The 27,251-nt window shown below is 31.7% G+C and overlaps 1 protein-coding gene across 2 annotated transcripts in view; it reads left to right on the top strand.

Moving 5' to 3' along the window:
* Positions 1-27,251, top strand: part of LOC117233796 (putative aminopeptidase-2) — a 74,893-nt gene that overhangs the window by 27,140 nt on the left and 20,502 nt on the right. For both annotated transcript variants that reach the window (XM_033494382.1, XM_033494383.1), the window contains exons 13-26: positions 892-1,050; positions 2,975-3,449; positions 4,668-4,909; positions 5,502-5,854; positions 6,616-6,893; positions 11,888-12,081; positions 13,113-13,280; positions 15,280-15,423; positions 15,508-15,586; positions 18,802-19,331; positions 20,586-20,744; positions 22,109-22,402; positions 22,601-22,784; positions 23,565-23,721. In XM_033494382.1, the coding sequence (XP_033350273.1) occupies positions 892-1,050; positions 2,975-3,449; positions 4,668-4,909; positions 5,502-5,854; positions 6,616-6,893; positions 11,888-12,081; positions 13,113-13,280; positions 15,280-15,423; positions 15,508-15,586; positions 18,802-19,331; positions 20,586-20,744; positions 22,109-22,402; positions 22,601-22,784; positions 23,565-23,721 (3,416 nt within the window). The remainder of the gene's footprint in view (positions 1-891; positions 1,051-2,974; positions 3,450-4,667; positions 4,910-5,501; positions 5,855-6,615; positions 6,894-11,887; positions 12,082-13,112; positions 13,281-15,279; positions 15,424-15,507; positions 15,587-18,801; positions 19,332-20,585; positions 20,745-22,108; positions 22,403-22,600; positions 22,785-23,564; positions 23,722-27,251) is intronic.

Genomic DNA, 27,251 nt, shown 5'->3' on the forward strand with positions numbered 1-27,251 from the left:
AGAATGTTACCAAGTTGGACATGCGCTAAAAATCATGAAATAATTTATACTTTATTTGTATTTTATTTAGGCACATACGCAGCAACGATTAAGATTACTCATTTAATTAGTCAACGGCATTTTAAACATATTACAACCTTGTTGAAGACGGCGCAAAATTAAAAATGCAACTCAGTCATTGTAACGATTGTATTTTGAACTATTGGCAAAGCTGCTGTATATATAATTCCACTAACTTGTGCACTATTAATACATCAAGCATAATTTGTATCCGTACATATATTACAAGCGGCGGTTTTCAATTTGCCCAGTATTAAAACATGTTCTTTGTGACATTGCGTTATAATGCAGTGTAATTTAATGCAATTAAACATGAACTTGTTGAAATTTGAATAATGCAAATACAAACGAGTTAAAGTTCGAATAATATAAATATAAACGAGTTAAACTTTTCCAGTATGGCGCTCATGTATTGTTGTATTAGAAGCATTTTAAGGCGTATTGCGTCGCCTTCGAAAAGCTTGCAATATATTTAATATGCTGTTTAGTAAGTGATGATGAAAACAAGTGATCCCAACCGTTGTTACAAATACAAATAAAATATAAATTATTTCATACTTCTTAGCACACGTCGAAATCGGTAATATTTTTTTCTCAAAAGATCTTTTACATACATTTGCAATAATATGGACGTGCCGAAACACTTATGGACGAGAACTTATGTACCTCGTATTTTTCTGTTTATGCGCGACGTTACGGATTTTGAAAAATATTACAATATTTTGTGTAAAGTTGTTGGCTTTAAGCCACTCGATATATGTAAGATCTTTAGTAATATCCCCGATTTTGTTAGAGTTTTGTGTAATGAAAACAATTTTGTTTGTTTAACAGGTGGTTAGCTGCCACACACATGGAACCAGTTGGAGCTCGAAAGATGTTCCCTTGTTTCGATGAACCAGCAATGAAGGCAAACTTCACAATGAATGTCCTGTTACCACAGAACTACACCGCCATTAGCAATATGCCAGTGGAATATGTGTATCAAAATCAGTATGTAACACTTTTTCTTTAATACTAAAAAGATAGAAATATTTTATTTTATATAAACTCGTATAATATTCGTTTATGCTCTTCAATTGTTTCACATAAACTATAAATATACCATACTTTAATTTTAATCTATTTACTTTCCAAGAAATAATATGTGACATAAATATTACGGTACTGATCTTCTAAATCTTGATAAATATACTATATTAGAGATTATGCGTAATAAAAGTGCAATCACTGTAAATTTCATAAATAATTCATCTGCTATCACTTAATCGCTTGAGGATTCCTCTTACCAATTTGAATTGAAAATGTAAAATAAAATTCGTTCTTTTATAGGCCCCGTTTTGAAGGAAATGAAGTTTGAACATGTTTAATTGAAAATTAGTTCGGTGCATGTGTAATCGATAAATTTTCAAATTTGCGTTTCTTCAAAAAGAAACTTCCAGTGCAAAGATTTTTATATGACCTTGGTTCTACTCTCAACCACCGAATCTCTTTGATTTGAGTCGTATCCTAAATTTAGGACCAAGATATTAAATATATATATTTATAAATATATATATATATTAAATATATATTTGATATTATAATTTTGATATTGCAATATGTTGGGGTGATCCACGAAACGGTTGCCACGATATATTTAACTTTGTGCTGACAATTTAATAAAAAATGTTTACATCAGAAGATGATTAGTATCAAACAAAGAATTTACTGATGTAAATAAAGTAGTTAAAAGTGACATTTCTTCGTGAAAAAACGGAACCAAAAAAAGGGTATTTTGTAAATAGCAGTATATACATGTACATGCCTCTTGTTATATTTTTATATTATACTATAAAATGAATTCAGTTATGTGGTAACATACAGAATGTCCCATTTGAAGTTATAGCTCATTTAGAAAAAAGTTTCAAATGAAACTTATCCTCTTTCGGGAGGGGAGTATCTTATGGTGGTCACAAATCTCCTTTAGGTGGACGTGCCTTCGATATTTCAAGCTGACCGTTTTCGTCCGTTTCGTGAGGAATTTATCGACCTATAATATATGTTTATGTTCCAAGATCATACAAAGTCATTTATTGTTGTTTAACGCCTACCTTCGTCGGATGTCCGGAAATTGTCTTTTATCTTCTGTATTCAAAAGAATGACCCTGGACATTAATATAATTATTTACTCTATCCCTAAATGATAAATCTATCCTCTCAGAAGCGATAGAACTAATTCTCCCAAATTCTTTGCGCTCACCCAAAATCGTCACTTTGAAATCTCGGAAGCATGTCCACCTAGAGAAGATTTGTGACCACCTTTTCGAAACAGAGTAAATTTCATTTGAAACATCTTTTTAAACGAGCTATAGTTTGGGAAATAATTGCGGAAAAAACTTCAAATGAGACAGCCTGAATATTATTTCAATCGTCTGATGCTATAATAATTTATAATTTGTTTTTGTATTACCGTCTACGACTATCAGATAACTAAAATGATATTTACCATATCACATATTATATAAATTACATAAAAATATGTTAAGAAAGGCACATGGTGCTGTTTGAAAGATATAAAATGTCATTTATCTTTTTATGAAAAGATGATGCTTTTGAAAGTTACTTTTTACATCAGCAAATCCTTCGATTGATACTAATGGATTTTTGCTCGACAAATATATATTTATTAAACTAACAATAAAAAGTAACTCAGATAATGGCGACCGATTTGTGAACCACCTGATGGAATATTATTAATTTCACGAAATCAAATAGGTACATAAAAATATTAATATAACCAATATCGTCAAGTATTATCGGAACTCGATATGAAAGAAATTGTTCTCGTCATTCAAAGTGCAAAACCAATCAGTTAATAGTTGACTAGTTCATAATCGTCAACGATAAAACGAGTCACTTGATCAAACTTTTGCAGGAACACAACGAAGACAATTATTTTTAAAGAAACTCCCAAAATGTCGACGTACTTAGTGGCTCTGATAATTTCCGACTTTGTTTCGGTGAAAGACGCCGGGGAAATTCATGGAGTATGGGCAAGACGAAACGCAATCGAAGATGGAAAATATGCTCTATCTGTTATGACTCCTCTCGTTAATTTTTACGAAATAGCAGTGAATATCTCATACCAGTTGCCTAAACTCGACATGGTTGCGTTACCCGATTTTGTGTCAGGTGCAATGGAAAATTGGGGTCTATTGACATATAAAGAAAGAAACATACTATATGACCATGATTTATCGACCACAGCGTCAAAACAGAGTATAGTAAACGTGATATCACACGAAATCGCTCATCAGTGGTTTGGAAACCTTGTCAGTCCAAAATGGTGGAAATATATATGGTTGAATGAAGGCTTTGCAAGGTATTTCCAGTATTTTGGAACTGAACATGTAAGTATACTTATATGTAGGAATTATGTTGTAAACTTTCGACAATATTGATGTTTATGCTACACTTTTAGTTCTTGGAATATATGTATCATATACTAAGTTGATGCACTGTTTTTGACGAGGTCAACTATTTGTTTGTTTCAACTTTTTTAAATAATATAAAATATATCGATTCAGATAATTTAAGATCAGAAATTTTCATATTAAAGTAAACTATATTTTTTGCTGTTATTTATCTTGAAGCGACATTTATTATACAACAATCTAATATTTTAAAAAATGTTTATACATGTAATATCTTGGACAGACTTCATTTTATAGATAGATATCAGACAGTTAAATCTATTATAATTCTTTTAAATCTAAAGTTTCTTTCTATTTCTACGTCTGACAAACAAAGTATCTCATAAAACATTGAAACAAATTTTAGTCATTATTTGAAAATTGTTCTAAATATTGTGAATGTGTTTCATGTTATAAGGAAAGTTTTTCCGTTACATATATACATATGTATGTAACATTCTCCTGAGGAAAAAAAGTCTTGAAATTCGATAAAAATTTGTTCTAAATTATATATGATATTATACTTAAATTTTTCACATATATTTTAAACAATGTTTTGAAAGTATTATGTTAATATTTAACTCTACTCAGTTCTTTTTATCTTTTTGTATAATTTAATTAGTTAGGCAATTTAAGTTTCAAAAGATCATTACTTCATTGCTTTAAAAATATGAATTGCAGTATATTGGTATAATTACTAATTATAGCAATGTCCCAATTATAATTCCAAATGTACTTCTATGAATTCGTACAATATCAAAAAGTTCTCTTAAAATATTCGTCATAATAGTAAGCTTTTAAAATCGAATTCTGACATTTCTTAAAACTTCTTCTTAATTTATCAAATTTGATACTTTCACAATGGTACTTTTGACAAATCACACAATGAAAGGAATGATTCAGAATTAAATATAAAATATATCTCTTTTATTAGATAACATTAATCGTATTTTCTTAATTGTCAATATTTAAACTGCACAAATATCTTGTCTTCAATATGTGTATGTTGTACATTTCCCAAAAGCTAAACATATAAATGTTTCTTTAACAAATTCTTTTTTGTTATCTAACTGATTAACTTATTACTGCATTCCATATTTTTATTTTAGTCATAAAAGAGATACAACATTATTGATTAACAATAAAATTTATTAGGTGAAACTTAATAAATGGTCTTTGGAGGCTCAGTTTGTCGTGGAACAGCTTCATTCAGCTTTTGAAACAGATTGTTCAATATCCACTCATGCTATGACCCATGATGTCTGGAGTCCAACACAAATTAGAGGAATATTCGATTCGATATCTTACGCAAAAGCTGCTAGCGTGATAAGAATGATAGAAAAAGTATTGGGTCGTCGTCCATTTTACGCAGCTCTTGCGAATTACTTAAAGAAACGGTAAGATTTGGACTAACAATAAATAAAAGATAAAGTAATATAGTAGTTTCAAAGACATTTCTTTCTCACATACAACTGAATCTCTTAACCCGTTATTAGTCTAGCTTGAGGGAGATTCGAGCAAATCGATTTTTTATATTTAACACCAGAGGTGCAAGAAACCTTAACACTAATATTCGTACTAAACGATACTTGTTAATGATCGAGCTAATAAATTTTTCCTTTTGCTGAAATATGTCGAAAATATCACTTGCGTTCCTTTGGCGCGAAGTGCCTCAATTAAATCCTAAATTACCCGTAATTCAATTACATATGTATATATGAATGGACTGATAATTGTTCTCAAGAAAGGAATATCAATGAATACAATCAATCACATATATACATATAGCCAAAGCTTCATAATTTTGGGGCTGGGAATCTACCTTCGCCGATTGCTAATCATGAATTAAATGAAAATATAATTAAAATAATATAATAAAAATAAGCAAGTACAGGTGTAATCGCGTTTCATTTTCAATAAAAAAAAGGACATTAACATTATCGAAAGTTTCTATAAAGCAGAATTTTGATAATATAATTATTCTTTTAGACAATATGATGTAGCTACGCCAGATGACCTTATTGATGCAATCAGAGAAGAAGTCAAAGATCAGAAAATAAAAGATTCAATTCCCGACATTATAAACAGCTGGACTACTCAGCCTGGTTATCCTGTAGTTCATGCTAACATAGATAATAATCGTTTAACGCTGAGACAACAGAGATTCTTCTTGAATCCAGAAGAATCGTCAACTGATCATATTTGGTATATTCCTATCAGTTGGACGAATCTTAACGATTCAGACTTTCAAGACACAAAACCAAAATACTGGTTCAAGAGTGTTCAAGAAAGCATTATATTACCAAGTAGTGATTTCTACTTGCTAAACATTCAACAATCAGGTAAATAGTTGTACAAATATCCTATTTTCAGAACAATTTTTAAAGGATTGTTTTGGAACTTACTCTGAACAAAATTTATGCTTAATAATAAGCAATTTTAAAACCCTGTTACATAGAAAAAGTTTTATTTCATAAAGTATGACTCAGAATCTTCAGTTATAAGTATCACACCACTTACAGAAGAATAAAACAACTCTGAAAAATTTTTGGACAATTATTAAAATGAATTGTGAAATAATTATTATCTCGTTCAAAACCTTAGAGTGTAAAGAATTTAATAATGTAAAAAATGCTGAAAATCATACTAAAAATCTACACCATTACAAGTAATAAAATTGAATACTTATCTTGCTTATAAAACCTAATATAATATAATATTATAATAAAATAGTATAAGTATTATACTATTTTAGTTTTACCACTATGTACAACATTATACATTACTTAACTATTACACTATGTAGATTATGTAGACTGTGAACTGTGGATCTTTATACATTTATAAAAAAAAGATCGCTAGAATGCATGTGAATTGCAAAAATGTAAAAAATATCTAAGGTAGACTAAGGTACTTGTTACTCAGTATACAACATATTATAATATAAAATAAAAAATATTAAAAAATATTATAATAGATAAAACAAATCCCCATTTTAAATTTAATTTCTTTATTTATATCTATTTACAAAGACACGTATTTCTTATCTACTAACACATATTTCATTTTTACTTAATAAAAATATAAAGTAAATTGTTTTCAGGGTATTATCGGGTAAACTATGCACCTGATAATTGGAAAGACATAATTAAGTTTTTGAAAAGTGATCGATTTAATATAATACACGAAATTAATCGTGCAGCTCTCATCGATGATTTGTTAAATCTTGGCAGAGCAGGATATGTTGACTACCCTACTGTTTTAAGTGCAACACAATATTTAAGCAAGGAAACCAACTACATTCCATGGCGTGCATTTTTCAACGGCTTGACTTATTTGCATAAACAATTTGAAGGAAAGGAAGGTTACAAAGCGTTTGTGGTATGTATTACAAAGTAAAAAGTGAAGGAAAAAAGCAAGAGATGTCATAAAATAATTGAAGGTACAAGAGATAAACATGATAAGGCACATATTCAATTTTTTTTATGGCAGAGTGCTATTTAATACGCTATTAATTAATTGCATATTATTAAAATTGTTCTTTTGTATGATTTTATGATGAAATGTTTATATACTTATCCTAGTCTTATAATATTGCACATAATGTTGCATAATATGCATTTGATTCTTTTTACAAAACTTTGTAGATCTATAATTTGATTTTTCAAGGCTTAAAAGGTTGTTCACTTTTCAATTTTATGCAGGCATCTATATATAGGAGATCGTAACAGTTTAAATAAAATTTGTGCCATATTATTTAATTATAGGATGTTTAATTTTAATTTGTAGATTTTATGTTTTACGTTATAAATAACATCTGTAATTTTTGCACGTACAGTACAGAATACAAATTAAAACGAAGCAAATTCTGAAATTCTGAAAAGTAATAATCTAAATTCTTATCCGCCATCTGTGAAATGAAAGTTAAAAATTTAGCAATAGAGCTAAAAAATTATCACTGTCTTGCATGATCTTTAGTTTTCGTTGAGAAAATCAAATTTGTAAACGTTAGTCTTGTAGTAGAGAAAACAAGGTCCATTGAATTTAAAATTGGATCGTTTATATCAAAGTTTACGCTAAAATTCCAGTTATTTGGATTCATGGAAGAACAAATAGTTTCTATAGCTGGAATTCATATAATATGAATTCACGTTCAGAAAAGTAGATTCGATGCAAAGAAATCTTGAACATTTAATAAATTGTTCACTAACTAAATTTCCATTCCAATAAGTAAGGTTTAAATAAATGGAGTTTTGCTATATATTACTCTAATTGAGTATCAAAGATAAATCTACAAGAAAAATAATTATGTATTTATATTATTTTAATTTTAAGCTGAACGCGGCTTAAGTTGTAGCTTACGATATTATAATTTACGATATAAATTAATATCTTTGAGAAAATAAAGAAGATTTTCATAATGTTTTTTTATGATTTAGATATGTCTAAATCTCATTTGAAAGAGCTAATTTAATTTTGTATTGGGAAACGTTATTATAATTAAGATCTACGGACAGAACACAGTTACAGTGTTTGCACTTATCCGGCTTATTTTTAGTTATAAGAGTGTATTAGTTTAGTGTATCCAATTTTAAGTTTTCCTACTAAAAAAAAAGTGCTGGACTTTTATCAAATATATTTCTACCTGTATTGAATGGAGATGCATTTCTCTAAAAATCGTTTTTCTTCACATATCTTCAGAAATAAAGGTCAAGAGGATTTAAATCAGGGAACCGAACAGGCCAAAGTATATAGCTTCTCTTCGACTGATCCATCTATTTCTAAAACAGCTAGTCAAGTGCTCGTACACTGCGTTGGTAAAATATGGTGGTGCACCATTCTACATGAATTATCTCTTAATGGGTGTGGATTTTCACGTTCCCAGAAACGTTCGTTACGTATATTTGTTATTCCATATTTATAAAATGTTTCCACATCGGTAAATAATATCCTGGCGGAGAAATTGAAGTTGTGTTGGATTTTCCGACTCATTCATTTGCGAAATTCTTTTCTTCAAAGAAAATTTTCTATTTTTAACACCTGAACTTTCTGAAAGCTATGCAGGTGTGGATTTTCCCCCTTCAATACAGACCATGCGGTGTTGTTGCTGATATCTTCTTCAACAGCACTAATGCTTATACTGAACCTTTTTTTTTTCTTTTTGTACGTGGAGAATTAACTTCAGTTGCACCCCCTTCACGCGCGTTCTCTTGTTCTAAGCCAGTCCTAATATTTCCTGACTATTGAATTGGCGTTAGGGGGGGGGGGCATTACCCCTAGCGCTGTCTCTCCTTATTGATATTCACCGGAGGCTTGCCTTGTGTGCTTCGACCATCCAGCGCCCCAGAGGGGCCCAAAACTCCAAGGGCGAAAAATGGCTTCGGCGCGTCTCCTCTTCGTCAACGCCTCACGGAGCGACACCCATTCTAGACCGCTCCGTGACCGCTGCTGCTTAACTTTCGTGATCGGCCGAGAACGAGTGTTTCCAGCGCGGCTAACGGCGTTGACTGCTTATACTTAACCTGAGATTTTCTTGAATACGATGCAGTATTCTATCTCCCAGATCCGGATCGTCGTGTTGAATTCGACCGCCAGATTTTGCAGGTTTCAATGTACTTGTATGCCGCAATCGTTGGGTTATTTTTCAAAATATCTTTACACGGTATAGTCCTATCTTCCCCGTATAATCCCCGTTGCGCTTTTGAACTATTGCCGTCTGCTGCACCGTAACAAAAGTGCATATCCAAAAGTTTTCCAAATGTATATGACATTTTGTAATAAAAATGGCGCTATAAATAATAAACGACAAATAGTACTGCTACACTGCACACAATACTTACTATAGTAACATACTCCTTTCTGGATTTTTTCTAGTTGCTTTCTTCTTAGTTTGTTTGATTGTTTTTATGTTTTTGATTTGCTCAATGTATCCTGATTCATGTTTGTACTGTTGATGTCGATGCCAGAGAAGCTATTGGAGCCTTCAGCCTTATCAAATTTTGTTCGTTTGATGGATTTTGATTTATTTCAACTAATATCAGTTTCGAGGACTTCATTAACTGTGTTTTCTGTATTCTGGTTTGATTGGTAATTTAATTTGGTTTGAGTGTGGCTTTGGCTAAATGCCACATTTGTTTGCATAAAAAATATAAGTGCTTTGGAGATTGGATAAATCCAGTAGGTGATATTTTCGTATTCAATTTTGATTACTTCTAGTTATATGTAAAATGTAATTACTGCTTATGTGTGGAAAATCTGCCTCAATCACACCTGCTCTTAAGAATGTCACTCATGTTTTCTAGCAATGCATGTGAAATCGTTGAATAGACATTGAACAATATGATCCTCTTGTATCTGTGTACCGAAATCAAGCTTAAAGATTGGAACCATTTATTTATATCGCATTGTAGTTGTTGGTAATTTATTTGGCTAGATCTCCAGTAGCAAGAAAAACGCAAATTCCACCGCTAGAAATTCTTCAAATAAAACGCATATTTCTTGGGTTTGTAATTTTGTCAATTACAAATGCATAGTCTTTGATTTGAATTCCATGTTTGGCCTCGATAACAATAGCTTGATCTTTTCTTGAAAAGCAGTCACTTAGAACATGACTTTTGCAACTGGAGAGATTGACTGTTGGACATTGAATGGGAACAGTGACTATAGGTAAATGACTTCCGTAGTCAGAAACCATTTCATAATTTTCCAATACTGAGGTGCAATTTATCTTGTACAATGTATTACTTTTAACCATTCGCTGATCATTAATCACTAACATTTTAGTTGGAGAACCATCTATTATTATAAAATCACTTCGACAATTAACTGAATGTATAGAACTCGCGGAACGGTTTGTTAGTACATTTCGATTCAACACGCTCTCCTCGAGACTTCTTTTTGCTTATTTATTATGGACCTTATTGTTTTTCTAACGTACAAGTAGGAAAATTCAGAATATTTTCTGTCTTTATGCGGTTATCTGATGTAGACATCAGATCATACCATAAATAATATATATCGTCTGTTATTTCGACCAATCGCGGGGAGACGTAATCGCGAGGAGAGACGTCAACGGGAGTCATAAATTCCCGTTACGATTATAACAATCGACACCACGAATTGATCGATCCCCTGATTTCCGTTGAGATAATAGGGGTGATTGAGTTTGTATAACACTGTGATTCACAGAATTATAAATTATATATTTCCAACACTTAGATTACACTGATGAGTATAGATAAATAGATAATGACTTATCGCACGAAGATAAGATAGATATGTACGCTAGAGCAGGGCTCTTATAATTGGATTTAGTGTATTAGTGGACGTAGCACTATAACATATTTAATAGAGGAGATGTATGCGCGACAATACCGAGAACCGACTCTCGCGTTATGCTTAGACTGCCACGATAGGCGTTAGCATTAGACTTAGTAGTTGACTTTTCCAACGATGTAGAAGAAGTGAAGTTGAGTGACGATGCTGTGTTGGAGGAAAGCTAGTGAAGGGTGTGTCTAGCGCACGGGACCATCGGATTTGTCCATGCCATTTTAGGGCAGGAAGTGAGGACAGTATACATTGCCTCGGATTGGACAAACGAAGGTTGGTGGACTAGGAAAGGTCTTAGCTGCCCTCGATAAAAAGTTGCTATTAGGAAGCATCGCACGTGAGAAAACCCAACTCTCCGTTGTCCAGCCGTGGTAGACAATAGTCCTTAGAAAGTGATTTAGAAAAAGACATTTGTTGGGTCTGAAGGACCTTAGCAGGCAAGTTACTCGGGTTTATAACGGGTGCTTAAGGTTATTGAGGGTACGCCGTACGGAAGAGCGGACATCTGGTGTCCGTCTGGCCCGCGGTGTGTGACCTGGGCCAGGCAGAGAGTCGCCCGGCGTAACATCGTCTCTTACTTTTTATTTTAAATTTATAAGTTGAAATCAAATGGCCGAAATCTACGTATGAGTATACAAAAGGAGTATTACACATAGCATCAATACAAAAATCATTGACACTAACCAACATAGTTCTGGAAAAAAAGATAATATATACAAAAGATATGAACAAATATGATAAAATTTTTTCATTTTGAAATTACATACATATGTATATAAACATTACGTATAAGAATGTTTCTTATGGAATACTAATACTTATGCTTTATTAATCTTTACGATTCGACATTTCTGTAATCTCAACTATCAGTTGTAAAATACTCTATACACCTTAAAATCAGTAAAAATGTAAAAATGTAAATACTTTATTTAATATAAATTTATATAAAATAAAGTTATGCCACGTTCAAAGTATATAAATTATAATTAATATATTATTATAATTATCATATTGTATATATTACTTTTATTGCTATTACATTCCAGCGATATCTAAGCTCGCTCTTAACACCGGTATACAATAAACTTGGATTTGAGGATAAGGAAAATGATGACCACATCACCTTGTTGTTCAGATCACACATTCGCAAGTGGGCATGCCAAGTAAACATAGCAAACTGCAAATCTCGAGCTTTATCTTATTTTAACTCTTGGACCAACAATGAAATAACAATGGCAAGGTCAATATTATTTCTAATTAAATAACGTAATTTTCAAAGAAAGTTTTCAAGTTTGCAATAGGATTCCTTAGTATTTAGAAATCCTACATATCTATACAATATATATTACTATATATTACCATATATTAATGAAAATGTTACATTAACGAATAAAAGTTTACTTTATTTTATACTTATTAAGTTTTATATCATATAAGTCATTAATAGAATCATATATTTAATGCAAGATTATTTTTATTTTTATATAGCTCAATTTTATTGTATATAGTTTTCATAAAATGCTCGCACAATAGGATTTTTTATGGCACCTACTTAAGTATAGATTAACAAAATATTAATATTTCAATATTCAACCTAAATGTGCCACAATTGCTTTCTAGAATTTTGCAAATTAAAGCTATTATTTTTATTTGAGATTTAAACTAAATCAATTAAAATTCTGTGTTACGTATATCATTTGATAATTAAAAAGGAATAGAGTGGACAGTATCACATAAATTGTAAAATATAATGAAATTATCTTAAATATATAAAATATATCTTAAATCAAATTATCTAGAAGTTATGAAACGTTGATAAACAAGGTTATATGTATTAAGGATGTTATATTCTTTGGATTTCTGAATTACATAAATTTTTTTATCATAAATAACTATGCAGAGTTACATTGTTTCACGCCTTAACCAAATGAAGCTCTTTTTCAAATATCTCAAATACTTTGACATAAGGAGTCTCATTTTGATTATTTGCATTTATTATTTCAATTTGTGTAAAAGTTATATCTGTAACATTCTCACTACTATTAAGCAAAGTGTTAATTTATCGCAGAGCCAAATATAATTTCTTAGATGTGTTCGGTACAGTACAATACATAGTTCTATAATAAAATCAATACAGTACTATAATAAATTTTCCTATCTCTTATCTTATTAAGTTCCTTTTTTACAAATACATATAAGGAGGTTTGCGGGAGGTACTACTGTATTTACAAACTATGCTAAAATAGATGTTTCATGGATATTATTTTTCAGCTTTCCACCCAATATTCGTAGTGTATCATATTGCACGGTTGCTGAACAGAACGATCCTGAATCCTGGAATCGTTTGTGGGCACTTTATTCAGATACGACATTTTCTGCACAAAAGTTAATAATTCTCCAATCTTTAGCCTGCGCTACTAAAGACGAATTTCTTGACCAGTAAGTTTTTATTTATTAATTTCTATATATAAAGCATTGAGAACGAATATGGATTGAACCCAGTTTTTTCGACTTTAAGTTTATAGTATCAATTGACTTTACTAAGCTATATTAATCATGCAAAAATGGAGTAATTTATGTTTCACAAATCAAATAATAGCATATTAAATAATAAGCATATTAAATAATAGTAATAATATAACGATAATATAACGGAATCATTCAATTTAATATTACTCAATATTTTGATCTCGCGTTTATTTTAATCAATCAATTACTCAGTTTCATTTTTGTCCTCATGTAATATGTAGAGTATTACAAGAAGTAACGTTTAAGACATTATGATCATATTCTCATTTGACTCAATAAAAAAATTAATATATAATACGAATAGTTGGTTTAAAGATATAATTAATACTAAATAATGTAATAGGTAATTGGCTGTTTAAATAATTTTGTGATTTTTGTGAAGTGTATGTTTCCAATGAATATTTTGCAACTCCTGCATACATTTTCAGGATTGTGTCAAACTATACAAATGTGACCACGATAATTGTACCATGTTATACAAAATCTTTTATACAATACACAATATATGTATAAGAAGAGTTTCCATAAGTTAACATACGTGTGGTTCTTCGGCATTCGAGTGTATTTTCAATAGTACATTGCGTTATGTTCTAACGCGACATATCAAGAAGATTCTGGTTCACTTTTTCAGGCCAGACCTGAATTTCCTGAAAAAGTTTCAAGAATTTTCAATGTTCACGAAACATCGGAACAAAGGCCAGCATACTATCAAAAACACGTTCGAAATCTAGAGAACCACAAATATGTCATCTAATAAACAAAGTTCTCATACGTATACAAATATTTTCGTAAGTCATTATTAGTAAGTCTTATAATCAATAATGAGTTCGTAAGTTCTATAATCAATGAAAAACACAAAAATTTATTTTCACGTTTGTAAAAGATATTCTCGATATCTCAACATATAATATCCCATTTTAATCCCATTTCAATATAACAGTGTTATAAATTTGTACTCTACTCTATGTACTTTTTCAAAAGAAAACATATTTTTCATGTTTTACATTACTCGACATATATGAGAATATTGTAGTAGTATGTTTTTTGTTTCATTATCGTATGTTCACAGTTATTATCTGTTGCTGAACCATGAATCATGCAAATGCATAATTTCGGAGAATGCGAGTAGAGTAATGAAACCTCGATAAAAATTTATATCAGATGATTATAAAGCTGTGTTCTTTATTTCGCATCTTTTGTATTTCAATAATTGTTTAAGTATATGAATTTTTTAAGAAATGAGTTTTGTAGTATATTTTCATTTACAATACAAAATGTATTGTAAATGATTTGATTTTCAATACATAATAATGTGCCTACGCGATTTTATTATACATTGAACGATGTTTCTTTCACTTTCTGTTTTCTTCTTTCTAGTATAACATCGAAAGGATTGAAATTTAGGATACGTTCATTGGATATTTTTTATTTCTTTAGAAATAAAAAATTTTTTTCTTCTTTCTTTTCGTTTTTCTTCTTTCAGTTTGCAATACTTACGTCATTATTTTGTAAAAACATGTATAATATATTTGATATGTAAAACCACGGGGCAATATTTCTATATATTTTAAAAAATGAGCAAATGCTAAACATTTCAGTTAAAAATACAAATAGATCGTAGTCAATCGAAGATAAATACGTAGTACATATAACATTTTAGATATTTTGTTGTAAAAGCTTGTACAGGATGTTAAAAAATTATTTGCCATGGCTGTCAGACTTTTATTCCTCGTAACGAGGAATACTCAATGCAATAAAATGATTTGTCCTTACACTTCAAGAAGCAGGTCAATTTTGTAGTAACTCTTTTCAAGTGTGAAATAATTTTTGAACACCATATACATATCTTATTGTTAATGCTTATATGTAGAGTGTATTACGTTTACTTGTTTATCTTTTTCTTTCTAAGGTTACTTCACACAGTACTCTCAGATAAGCAGGTACGATTTGAAGATAGTTCGAGCGTTTTCACTTCCGTTATCAATTCGGGCCCGAAGGGAGTCGAATTCGTAATAAATTTCATTGTAAAAAATTACGAAAAAATGATCAGCTAGTAAGTAAAGTATTGTAAACTATACAAAAATTATTGGGCTTTCGCAGTAATAATTAAAATCATTTTGCAATATTTTCCCTGCAGCTTCCAGCAAATTTCCAGCGTCAACAGTATCGTAAACGCGATTGGAAAAAGAGTATTCACGAACAAAATTTATGCAAAGGTAATTTATTCTTTTTGTATAATCATTATATTCGTTCCAAACGAAGCATTCTTTTCAAAAGATTATTATACATAAATACAAGATTTTTATTATAATATTGGATATGCGAATCTTTTATTTATCTTAAGATTCTGCAATCTGTAGCATAAAGTTTAAACTAGAGCTGTCTTGCATAATTGAGGTAATATTATTAGTGCCATTCTACAAATTACAAATTACCTGATTATTTTATTTAAGAAAAAATTATAAACTTGTAAAGATTTGTAACTTGTCAAGAATTGTAATTTGTTAATTTATTAATATTATTAATTACGTATTATTAATTACATAATATTAATAATTAGTTAAATTGGTTATGCAAGAATGCTCAGACAGTAATTTTTTATAATTATTTCTGAGATTAATGTCGCTTTCTATAAGTATGCCTAATTCTATATATATTGTAATTTCTCAACAAATTTAACATCGTTATTTCACATTCTCCGAATGTTATCGATTAAATTTTAACTATTTTTATTTATTATTACTTAGTCCGTGCCTTTCGACTTTGGATGAACTTTCGGTTTTACATCTCTTATACCTATTTCGTTTCTTATATATTTACCTCTCCTCTTATCCACTCTATTATATCGCACTCCCTTAATTATTCTATCTCAAAAAACTAAAAACTAAAAAAACTATAAACTAATGACTAAAAAACTATTACAACTTTGGGCTTTTGCCTCCTTGTTGTGCTTCCTTCTTGTCGTTCTTCCCCGTCTTGTATTGTCCTTCTCTTCTCTATTATTGCTTTTAATTCTGTTAGTCCTTCTCCAGTCTCCTTTAGTGTTTCTTCTATGTCCTTTGGTCCTCCCGTTATTTCACATTCTTCTATTACATGTCTCTGATCTTCTTCTTTCCTTTTACATAGTCTGCATCTTTTTCTCCCTCTTCTTTCCAGTATTCCCTTGTTTTGGTCTCATTTCCACATCTGAATTATGCTAATATTTTTCTGTCCTTCCACTTCATCCTCCCTTCTAAGTACTTTAGTGACTCTTCTTTAGCGATTTTTCTGTAATGTATGTTATATTTGGATTCCCTTATCCTTTTTCCCCTCTCTTCTGCTTCTCTCTTTCTTCTTTCTTCTACAATTTGGTCTGCTGTCATCCTTTTTTGCTCTTTTCTTGCTTCCATCTGTGTCCCTCCATTTCTCCTCTAGTCCCTTCTTTCTCCTTCTTGCTCTTTTCCCCTCTTGGCCATTTCCCCAGTTTCTCTCTCTCTTTCCTTCATACCTTGCTGGTCTTTTTAATACTTTTTCTTTGATTCCTTTTAGCTTGCATTCTTCTATCAATATATAATTTGGTGTTATCATATCTAAACCTAAGATCCATTTCACATATCTTCTTTCTATTCTATCCAGTCTTTCTTCCATGTTCCAGGCCCATACCTCTGATCCAAACAGCGCCACGCTCCCTACCAGTGCTCCAAACATCTTCACTCTCGTCTTGTAGTCCTGTTTGAATATTCTTTCTCCCACGCTGCATGTTTTCTTCATTGCTATTGTTGCTCTCTTTTTCCTGTCTTGTATGTGTTTCTCATCACTGCCGTTTTTCTGTAGTATGTGCCCTAGGTATCTTATCTCGTCCACTTCTTCTAATTCTTGCTCTCTCCATTTCCATTTTCTTTGTCTCCTTTTGTTCCTTCTTTTTTTGAAAACTACTATCTTGGTCTTTCCCGTGCTCAGTTCCAATTCGGCTTCCTTTAAAAATTTTTTGAATCTCTTTAGCACTTCCTTTAGCTCCTCTTCTCTATCCGTCATCAGCACAATATCGTCTGCATATGTCACTGACCATACTTTTCTTTCTCCTACCACTATGCCCCCGGCTTGTCCTTTCCTTAGTTCTTCTTCCAGTCCTGCCACGTAGATGTTGAATAACGTCGGGCTCAACGGGCACCCTTGTCTGACTCCATTCACTGTCCAAAACTCTTTTGTGTTATGGTTCTTGATTCTCACCACATTCTTTGTTTCTGTGTATATCTCTTTAATCCTTCGGGTTAGTTTTTTGCTAATCCCCATTTTTCACATTTTCTCCTCCAATTTCTTTCTGTCTAGTCTGTCGAACGCCGCTCTTAAGTCCGCAAAGCAGGCATATAGTTTCCCTTTTTCTCTACTCAACTGTTTATCTATGATATGGTTTATCACAAATACCGCGTTGGTTACTCCTCTTTCTTTTTGTAAATCCGAATTGGCTCTCTTCCAGTTTGGTTTCAATCTCTGCCTGCAGCCGTTCGTCCAGAAGCCCCGAATAGATCTTGTATGCTGTGTCCATTAATGTTACTCCTTTGTAACTCTTAGCTACTCTCTTGTCCCCCTTCTTGTATATCGGACATATATCTTTATATACCTTTCTTCCGATTTTCTGGTATCCCCTCCCCATTCCATATTTTCCTTAACAACTCCCATAACGCCTCCCCCACTTCCTTCGGTGCATACTTCCATACCTCATTTTCTAACCCGTCTTTCCCCATTGCTTCCTTTTCCTTCAAGTTTCTTAGCTGGTAGATTACCTCTTCCTTCTTTATATTATCTTCTCTCTCCTCCATTATTTTCACTTCCGCTCTATGCTCCTCCGTTTTTAACTCACCTTCATACTTCCATATTTCTAACCTGTCCTTCCTTTATTTCCTTATTTATTTCTCCTCCTTTCTTTCCTGCCTAATTTTTCCCGATTTATGATGAGATTGATTTCCTCGATGATGGATCCGATGCTTGACAGCTTTATATCCATTTCTTTCTTTCCGAACTTTCCGAAAAGCATTTTGATGATGATTCCGGAGTTCGACGAACGCCTTTTCCTTTCCGATCTTTCCTTTCCTTTCTGCTGTCGGATCCGATCTCGAAATTTGATGGATTTTGACCGGATTTTGGATCTCTCTTTCCGATGCCATGTCTTTTTTGCGTGACGAACTTTAATCCATATCCAGGGAATTGTCTGATCCTTTATTCTGTCTTTCCATTGTCCCTTCCTACCTGACTTTTTTCGACCTCGATCGATGTCTCTTGTTCCTTGTTCGATTTTTCCATCCCGGATCCTTTACTTTCGTGTTACTTTGTGTTTCCTTCTCCTTTTTCCTTTCACACTTCACTTTTTCCACAGAGCTCTCCGTTCGCGTGTTACCCTCGCCCCGAACCAAACCGAAAGTCCCTAAATTTTAACTAATCAATCTTTTCGCAGTATGTCGAGTTACTCAATTTCCTAGACAAGAAACAACCAATGGAAAACTTCAAGGCTTTCTCGGATTACGCAAAACACGAATTAAAATGGGGCCAAGAAAATATCCCAGGGATATTCCAGTGGATCGAGGAACAATATCCATCGATGAATTATCGTTTGCCAATATCATTTTCTCCATTAAGATACAATATTACATTGTCTCCATATTTTGCCGAAAACAATTTTATATTTACTGGCAGAGTACAAATAGAAATGGAACGTAACGTAGATTATATATCCCATATAGTCCTTCATTCCAGCAAACTTGAAATCACAGGGCTCTCATTGCAACCGAAAAACTCAACTTCAAATAATGAAAACAGCGTATGCGGTCTACGACAAAATTATGATACTGAGACGCTCACAATATTCATGAAGAGATTCATTCAACCTAACGAACTTGTTCTTGATATCACATTTACTGGTAAATTGAACGATAATATGGAAGGATTTTATCGAAGTTACTATATCACCGATGAAGGAAACATTCGGTGAGTAAGGACTTCAAAGTAAGATTTTAAGACAAACAATTAGATTCTGGATATTTATGCAAATTCATATTTTTACAAATACAAATAAAGAAATAAAATCTAAATATTCTAAATCGAATAATTTTTAATATTATCTCTGCTGGATATATTTGTAACTATTGAAATTTTATACAATAATTTTATACTGTAAACAATACTTCAATTATTTCATGTTAAATTATTTCTTTTTAGTCACTCAGACGTCAGAAAATGAACAAAAATGGAATAAGAGTTTCTGTTTCACAAATAAGTCCACAGTCTATTACAATATAATATATGTATATACAGGGTGGTTGGTAACTGGCGGTACAAGCGGAAAGGGGGTGATTCTACGCGAAAAACGAAGTCGAAAATATAGAATACAGATTTTTTTTAAATTTTTTTTTTTAATTTTTCCATCGAGACAACGATCTACAGTGAGATCCGTTATAACGAGACGTGATAAAGTGCACGCGTGTCGAGCGAAAATTCAAAGTCGATTTTCTCGAAAACAAAGCCTCAAACGAAAAATTTCTATTGTATATTTTCGACTTCTTTTTTCGCGTAGAATCATCTCCTTTCCGCTTGTACCGCCAGTTACCAACCACCCTGTATATTAAAATATTTATATACATATTAATTAATTAAATCCAAGTATATTAAATTATGTATTATTTAGTAGTACTTTCAGATTACAAAAATCACAAAAGTTTTATATATTATTATAAAAATGAAATGTGTAGAGTCATGTAAAGAAACACTTCACTGGAAAATAAGGTTATGTGCCAATACATCTTATAGCCACATTACACATGAAATTAACTTTTTATTTATTTCATATAATTATTTACTTCTTGGTTTTATATTGTAGTTTCCTATTTTTATTCTAATCTCTAATTTAAAAGATTCTGATGTGTAAACAAACAACTCATATAACGGAATTTAAACTGTTGTGGAGTTACTAAAAGAAATAAAACATTACAGTCAACGCAACGTTTATTTTTAGTAATTATTTGTTTAAAAAAACAAAATGATCAATTATTTCAATAAGATTAACAATTGATAATTTACGTATTTTATACCCAATGAATTATATTTATTTATTTTCCCTAAAATCGAAACGATGTAATGCACATGAAGAATTTATTCAATTACTTCTATTTATATTTTCATGAAGAATCAGTTGTTATTTGTAATTAATTTCTCTAGTTTCCTAATATCCTTTCTTGATTTTAGTTGGTTGGCTGCGACTCAGTTTGAAGCAACTTATGCGAGACAGGCTTTCCCTTGTTTCGATGAACCAGCTTTCAAAGCAAAGTTTGTAATAAACATGGAAAGACCTAAGGATTATAAGGTGCTGAGTAATATGCCTAGAAATTCGCTAATTCCACTGACGTAAGTATGCACAGAAAAATATAAACATCATGATTGTTAAAAAAAAATAGAAGCAATAATGTACTTTAAGAAAAGCAAATATTAAGTCAAAGTCATTTATATAGAATAATACCATTATGATTTATTAATACAAAAAGTTATAAAATTCTAATATTTTCGACAATGAAAAGTTATAAATTAGTTTCATTTTCATGCATCTACATTGTTGTACATTTCTGTAAATCTATACTCTCCTATATTTTTTATGTAAATATGCATATACTACGTCGCTAACTATGAATTACATAGCACCAAACAGTGCAATCTCTTAATACGCATTATGTTTTTTTTTGTAATACTAACATAAAAACAGTTTTGGTAGTGTGAGATTGAATGAAAGTGTAGTGAATCTTAAAGCTATTTTCCTGTAAAATAACAGGAGATATGATGTAATAAAATATCACGTTCTCTTTTGTACGTTTTGATTAAACATTATACGTTAATATTATTAAGATCTACATTAAAAACTAACGTTGTCTTAACACAACATTTAATTTCCAATCTTTTTCAGTCAATTTACATTACCGAGTATTTCTTTAACAATGTAATTATAACAAGGAGTTCCAAGGATTTTTCCATATCTTTTTCATCGTTTTCTTCTTTCACTTACCGCTTACAATCATATGAAGTTTTGTAGAAATCGGTGCATTTGTAATTGCACGTTATGATTTTTCTAAGTCATACAAATGTTGTTTATATACAACAGCTCATAGAAGTACATAAAATTTTATTAGCATTTATACGGCTATCCTAAATATATGGATGAAATTTAAACCAATCTAAAAATGTATATAGACGTTATGAGATATTTGCTGTAAACATATATTTAATAAAAAATTACAATCCATCATGAATAGCCTTAATATATGATAAGTATTATAATAATGAATAAGTGATAGTTTAGATATTTTTGTGGTTTTTGCGAAATACATATATACTTATACCAAATATCTTGTAATTTATAATAACAGATTCGTTTCAAACTTTCCCAATATAATTATCATAGTCGGGTTACATCACAATATTAATAAGAATGACCCATATAAAACGCATAAAAGGTGTTTACACGTGTCCTTTACTTGCGTGACCCACTGTATATCTCTGATTTGTAAATTAGCTCCTGTAAAGTATCTGCTATTCCAATACATTTTTTATATTTAGATGAAACAACCTGTATATTACTTCACGTTTCTAAATAATATTCGTTTAAGCAACACATTATTCTTGTATTTGGTCTTTGGGTTAATGGGTTAATAGATTTATATTTGTTATAACAGGAACATTTCACGAAAATGTAATATATACATTCTAACTTGTACTTTCAGTACATCAGATCGTGTTGTAGAAACTTTTAAAGAAACAGTCAGTATGTCAACATACCTGGTGGCATTTGTAGTCAGCGACTTTGATCCTATGGTAAATGCATATTTAAGCGTAAACATATGGGGTAGACCCAATATTGTTCAGAAAGACTATTTAGCGCAAATCGCAGCAAGGAGAATCCTTGATTACCTTCAGATGGAAACAAACCATGAATATACATTGCCAAAATTGGATTTAGTCGGAATTCCAGATTTCTCAATGGGTGCTATGGAAAATTGGGGCCTTGCTACGTTCAGGTAAATTGTATTGAGTTATTTTAAGAGAATCTATATCTAAATTAATCATTTATGAAGGGTTCATTTTGTTTAATTTCTAATTGATTCATAAATGAATATAAAGGAATTCATTCAATTCTTTGGTTTAGTGGGTATCAACTTGATCTTATTATCATTAGACTAGATACATTTATAGAAATGTGTAAATTACTTTCACAGAGAGTACGGACTCTTTTATGACAAGAAAGTAACATCAGTTAAACAGAGGGTCTATATAATTACTATAATTGCTCACGAGATCGCGCACATGATGTATGGAAATCTGGTCACCTGCGATTGGTGGGAACACTTATGGTTAAACGAGGGTTTCGCCGAATATATGCAATGGCGTCTTGCCGAAATGGTAAGCCTTTACTGAACATGTTAGATCCCTTTGACGGTAATAAACATTGGACATTCATACACGTTGCTATGAATGTTTCTGGTCTGTTGAATATTATGTGGTTTGGGGGTGTGTTATTTTTTTATACAAAGTGAGTTATAAATGTTTCAGGGGATGAATCTATACATTAAAATAAATAAAAAACGACATATGTAGTTTTCGAGTTATAGATGACAATTCACTCCCTGACGTATGGACATACATTTATACCGCATCCTGTATATAGCTAAACTGCCATTTTTCTTTGATAGTTATGCCAATATTCAACATATCAACGTGTTAAACTGTCTTATTTATACTTGCATTTGTAGGACCACGACGGTAAAATTTTTTGTTAAAAAGGTAGTCTTTCAGTTTATAATATGAAGCAACTATTTTTTTAACTATTATATTATGTTCTTTATTCATTTTATTGTACACGAAAGTATCTGTGCGTTTTTGGAAATCTTTGTCTCTATATCACTCACACTTCATGTCTCAGTTTGAGATTATCAAATCGAAACAAACGACAATATAACTTTAGCTGCTATTAGCGATTTAATTGCACTCTTTTTTCAATAGCCTTTATAATGGAACAAGCAACCAATATTTCTATACTAATTTCGGAGGCGATCTGTTCTACATTTTTTTTTGTACAATAAACCCGTAGATAAAATAAATAATTTAATTAAGATATATTTTTTAAACCAAAGATATGGCATGCTCTACTAAAAAATATAACAGTTACAAAATTCATTACAGTTCGAATCAGACTTTGGTTACAACGACTTATTTGTGGTTGATGAACTACAGCCAGCGATGGAAGAAGATGCCTTGTTGTCAACGCATCCCATGAATAATGCAGTTACTACACCTGACGAAATTGAAAAAATTTTTGACGCTATTACTTATGGAAAATGTAAGTAATTGTGAGATTTTTATAGTTTAGAACACGATGAATTGATATTTTTCAAATAACCCCAAGGAATTCTTAATCGATGCATATTGACCAGGCTCATCTGTTTTTATTATTTTGTTTTAATTAACTAACGCCTGAATATGATAAAAATAGGTAAGTTGAATTACTTACTAATGAAGATAAGCATGACATAGAGTTTTACTTTGGTACGCAGTTTTGTATAGATCCCTCTAACAGTACTACGCAAAAGTCATGTAAACTGTACTTTTAAAGTAAGCTTTTAAACAAGAAGAATTGAATAGCCTCAAAAAGAGCACAATTCGATGTCATTAGCTTTTTTGCACGCGAGTGAGGAAAGGACATATAAAGATGAATTATGATTCTTTAAGTAGATTTTTGCAGTTCACTTGTTTAAATCTCAAACATTTGAACAAATAATCCAAATCCGTGTTATATTAATTATAGTAAAATGTCTGTGAAAATAGTTTTATCTCAGTAGGATTAAAGTATTCTAAATTGCAACACCTAAAATTTAATTACTCATTGTCGTCACTGATACTTTCAAATTATACTGTTTACTTTTTTCATTGTTATATACTTGCAATTGTATTAACTTCTGTTAGCTCCAGCATCGTATATAAATTGAATTTAATTACTTCTAATAATTAATAATTAAATATGCAAATAATTAATACATTATCAACTAAAGATACAACATAAAAATTCTCATACTAAAATAAAATATAATTGTTTCTATATTTATGTACATTAGGATGAAAAATAATTTGTTAAATAGTTATTGAGGTAGGATCTTTATTTATTAGTTTATTTAAAATGGATTAAACGGGTGTTGGTTAAACAAGAAACGATGGTTATTTAACGTAAATTAAATACAATAATGTGCTCTATAATTAAGACAACTAAATAGTTAATTTACAATCCTCGTCACCCTGGTTCCAACGCTCTCTCTCACGCGGACCACACTCTCTCGACAACGCAATTCACACTCTTCGACTTCTCAACTCGCACTGACTGTTAATTTGTCCTTCTCCTTTAGCATCCCTTTGTCTTTTCTCATAATCCCACCACACACATATTCCGCAACCGTTCGTGGCCAGGATCATGTCACGTAAACTTGAGGCTTAGATGATAAAAACAAGAAGGTTGAGCCGTAACACAACTATTAACTTTCTTTTTTATCAATGTTTATTATGAATTCAATAATCACAATTGAATATATGACATGTATAAAGCACAGTCCAACAACTTTATATAGAACCTAGTTACACTGACGCGTATGTATAAACTAAGTACGCGACTGGTCTAAGGGTAAAAACTTGGTAAAAGATGTTGACTATTCTAGAGATAGAGAATAAGTAAGGTTTAGTGACGATGTTGTACCGGAGGAAAGTTAGTTATGGGCGTGTTTAAGGACACGAGATGAGCTGATTCGTTAAGAACAATTTTGGCTAGGAAAGTGAGGGCGATAGACATTGCTTTCGATTGGATCATAAAAAGGTTGGTGGACTAGGAAGGGTCGTAGCCATCCTCGAGAGAAAGTTGCTAACGGAAGATACCGAACGTGAGAAAAACCATGTTTCCCGTATCCTCCCGTGGTAAACAATAAATGTAAAGGACATTTGAAATAAAAGATGGTTGTTTGATCTAAAGGACCTTAGCTATGAAAATGCCAAGATTTATGGTGGGTCCCTAAGACTATTGAGGGTCTCCAGTAAGGATGTGTAGACATCTGGCTGCTATCTTGCCCCTCGGTGTGTGGTCTGGTCTCTGATGTGGATTGAGATTTGGTTGATGTTACAGTCACGTAGGCCTTTTTTCCGCGTAACTATTCAATTGAAGGACCGACGATACATTGATGGGCCTGCCGGCACTTAGGCTTTCTCGCGACATTGTTTATAGTTCACCCGATATCTCTTAGGCCTTTCATCCACGATACTACATTTTTTTCTTTTTTTTTTTTATTTGACTAGACTATTTGCAATCAATTCTCATTGAGCATTATAAGTAAATTCTTTTGGCGTGGTACTGTAACTTGGATTATAATAGTTTATAGTATGTTTGATTCTAGTTGAATCTAATGCTTCAATCTAGAGGGTATTGTCTTTTTAGTCTCTGGATCTGATCCGTCGTATCAAGTAGTTGGGTAACTAATGGGTTTTGGTGGTTGTTAACTCTTATATTATATCTGTTTCTGAACCTGTATATTTCTTCTTTAACTGTGGGTATCTTAACGTCTCGATGTATTTGTAGATGTTTATGTAAAGAGGACATAGGTACGTGAGGATTAATGACGAGTTTACTCGTTGTTGTAACCGTCGAATATATTTATAACAATAAATTAATATACAGCCGTAAACGTAAGTCGTGAGTACGAAGTATAAATCGCAAAATAAAATCGCGGAAAAAATACTCGTAAATGCTCGTCGCGTAACTTGATAGACGCCCGTAAGATACTCAGTGATACTCTTGACGCTGTTAGATACTCGATATGTACTTGCTCGCGATCGTGTCCATTTATTTATACTGGTCGGGGGAGAGTCAGAAAATTCAAATTCGTCTTCATTCGACGGTTGCATGTAGCGGCGACATTGTATTGCCCGGAGTTTATTTGTCGTTATGTTTCATGCGTCAAGGCTAAGTCAATGTCCTGAGGCAAAACAACAGCACGAGTCGCTCTTGACTCGCGTCGTCCTTTGACTCCTGTGCCGCTACATTACCCCTCTACCAGTGATAACGTTTTTATTATATTTACTTGAGCGTCGCTGTTTTTTTTTTAATTTTCATGATATATCCCGTGTCCGATAATTACGATGCCTAACCGAAGCCTGCCTGTAGCCAATCAGGAAAATGGACTCTTCGCCCTGACCGCGTAACGTTCCTATTGCTGGTGTTTCCTTCATTGTTTTGATTATTGATAATTGTGTCGCTTTCGTTGCGGGCGTTCGTCTGTTCTACCGGAATAAGCACGTCACGGGTTTCGACGGTTTTCGCTTCGAGGTCCTCTGGTACTACAAAGGCTGGCTTTAAGGGGGTATTCTAGTATAGAGGCACGAATTTCGGGCGGTTTTTGAAGCTCTGTACAAACGAAACAAAAAATATTTTTTCTATCCTTCTTTTTAGCATTTGTTTATTGATATTTTAAGATTACGTAAAAAATTCAAAACTCAAAATTCACAAAGTTATAAGCTGGCAAAGTAAGTGGTGCTAAAAAAAATGGTGTCCTGGCGTGTATAATTTCAACCCTTTTGGTCATCTGAAACAATAACGCCGAACGGATTCTTAATTAGTATAGATGCGGCTATAGCACGAATCTTGGAAAAGTCAAAACAATATTTTTTCACAAAATGGCGGCCGTTTGAAGGAAAGTTTCTTGTTTCGCATGTTTTCTTAACAATTCCGAATGTTTACAAAATAGCAAAATTAAAAATTTTGATTTGAGCGTGGTTCCGGCGATAGAGGAATGTATAAAAAATATTCATACCAAATTTCAAATAAATCAGTTCATTAGA

The sequence above is a fragment of the Bombus vosnesenskii genome, unplaced genomic scaffold (genome assembly GCF_011952255.1).
Source record: "Bombus vosnesenskii isolate JDL3184/JDL3185 unplaced genomic scaffold, Bvos_JDL3184-5_v1.1 scf7180000013299, whole genome shotgun sequence".
NCBI classification, from domain to species: Eukaryota; Metazoa; Arthropoda; class Insecta; order Hymenoptera; family Apidae; genus Bombus; species Bombus vosnesenskii.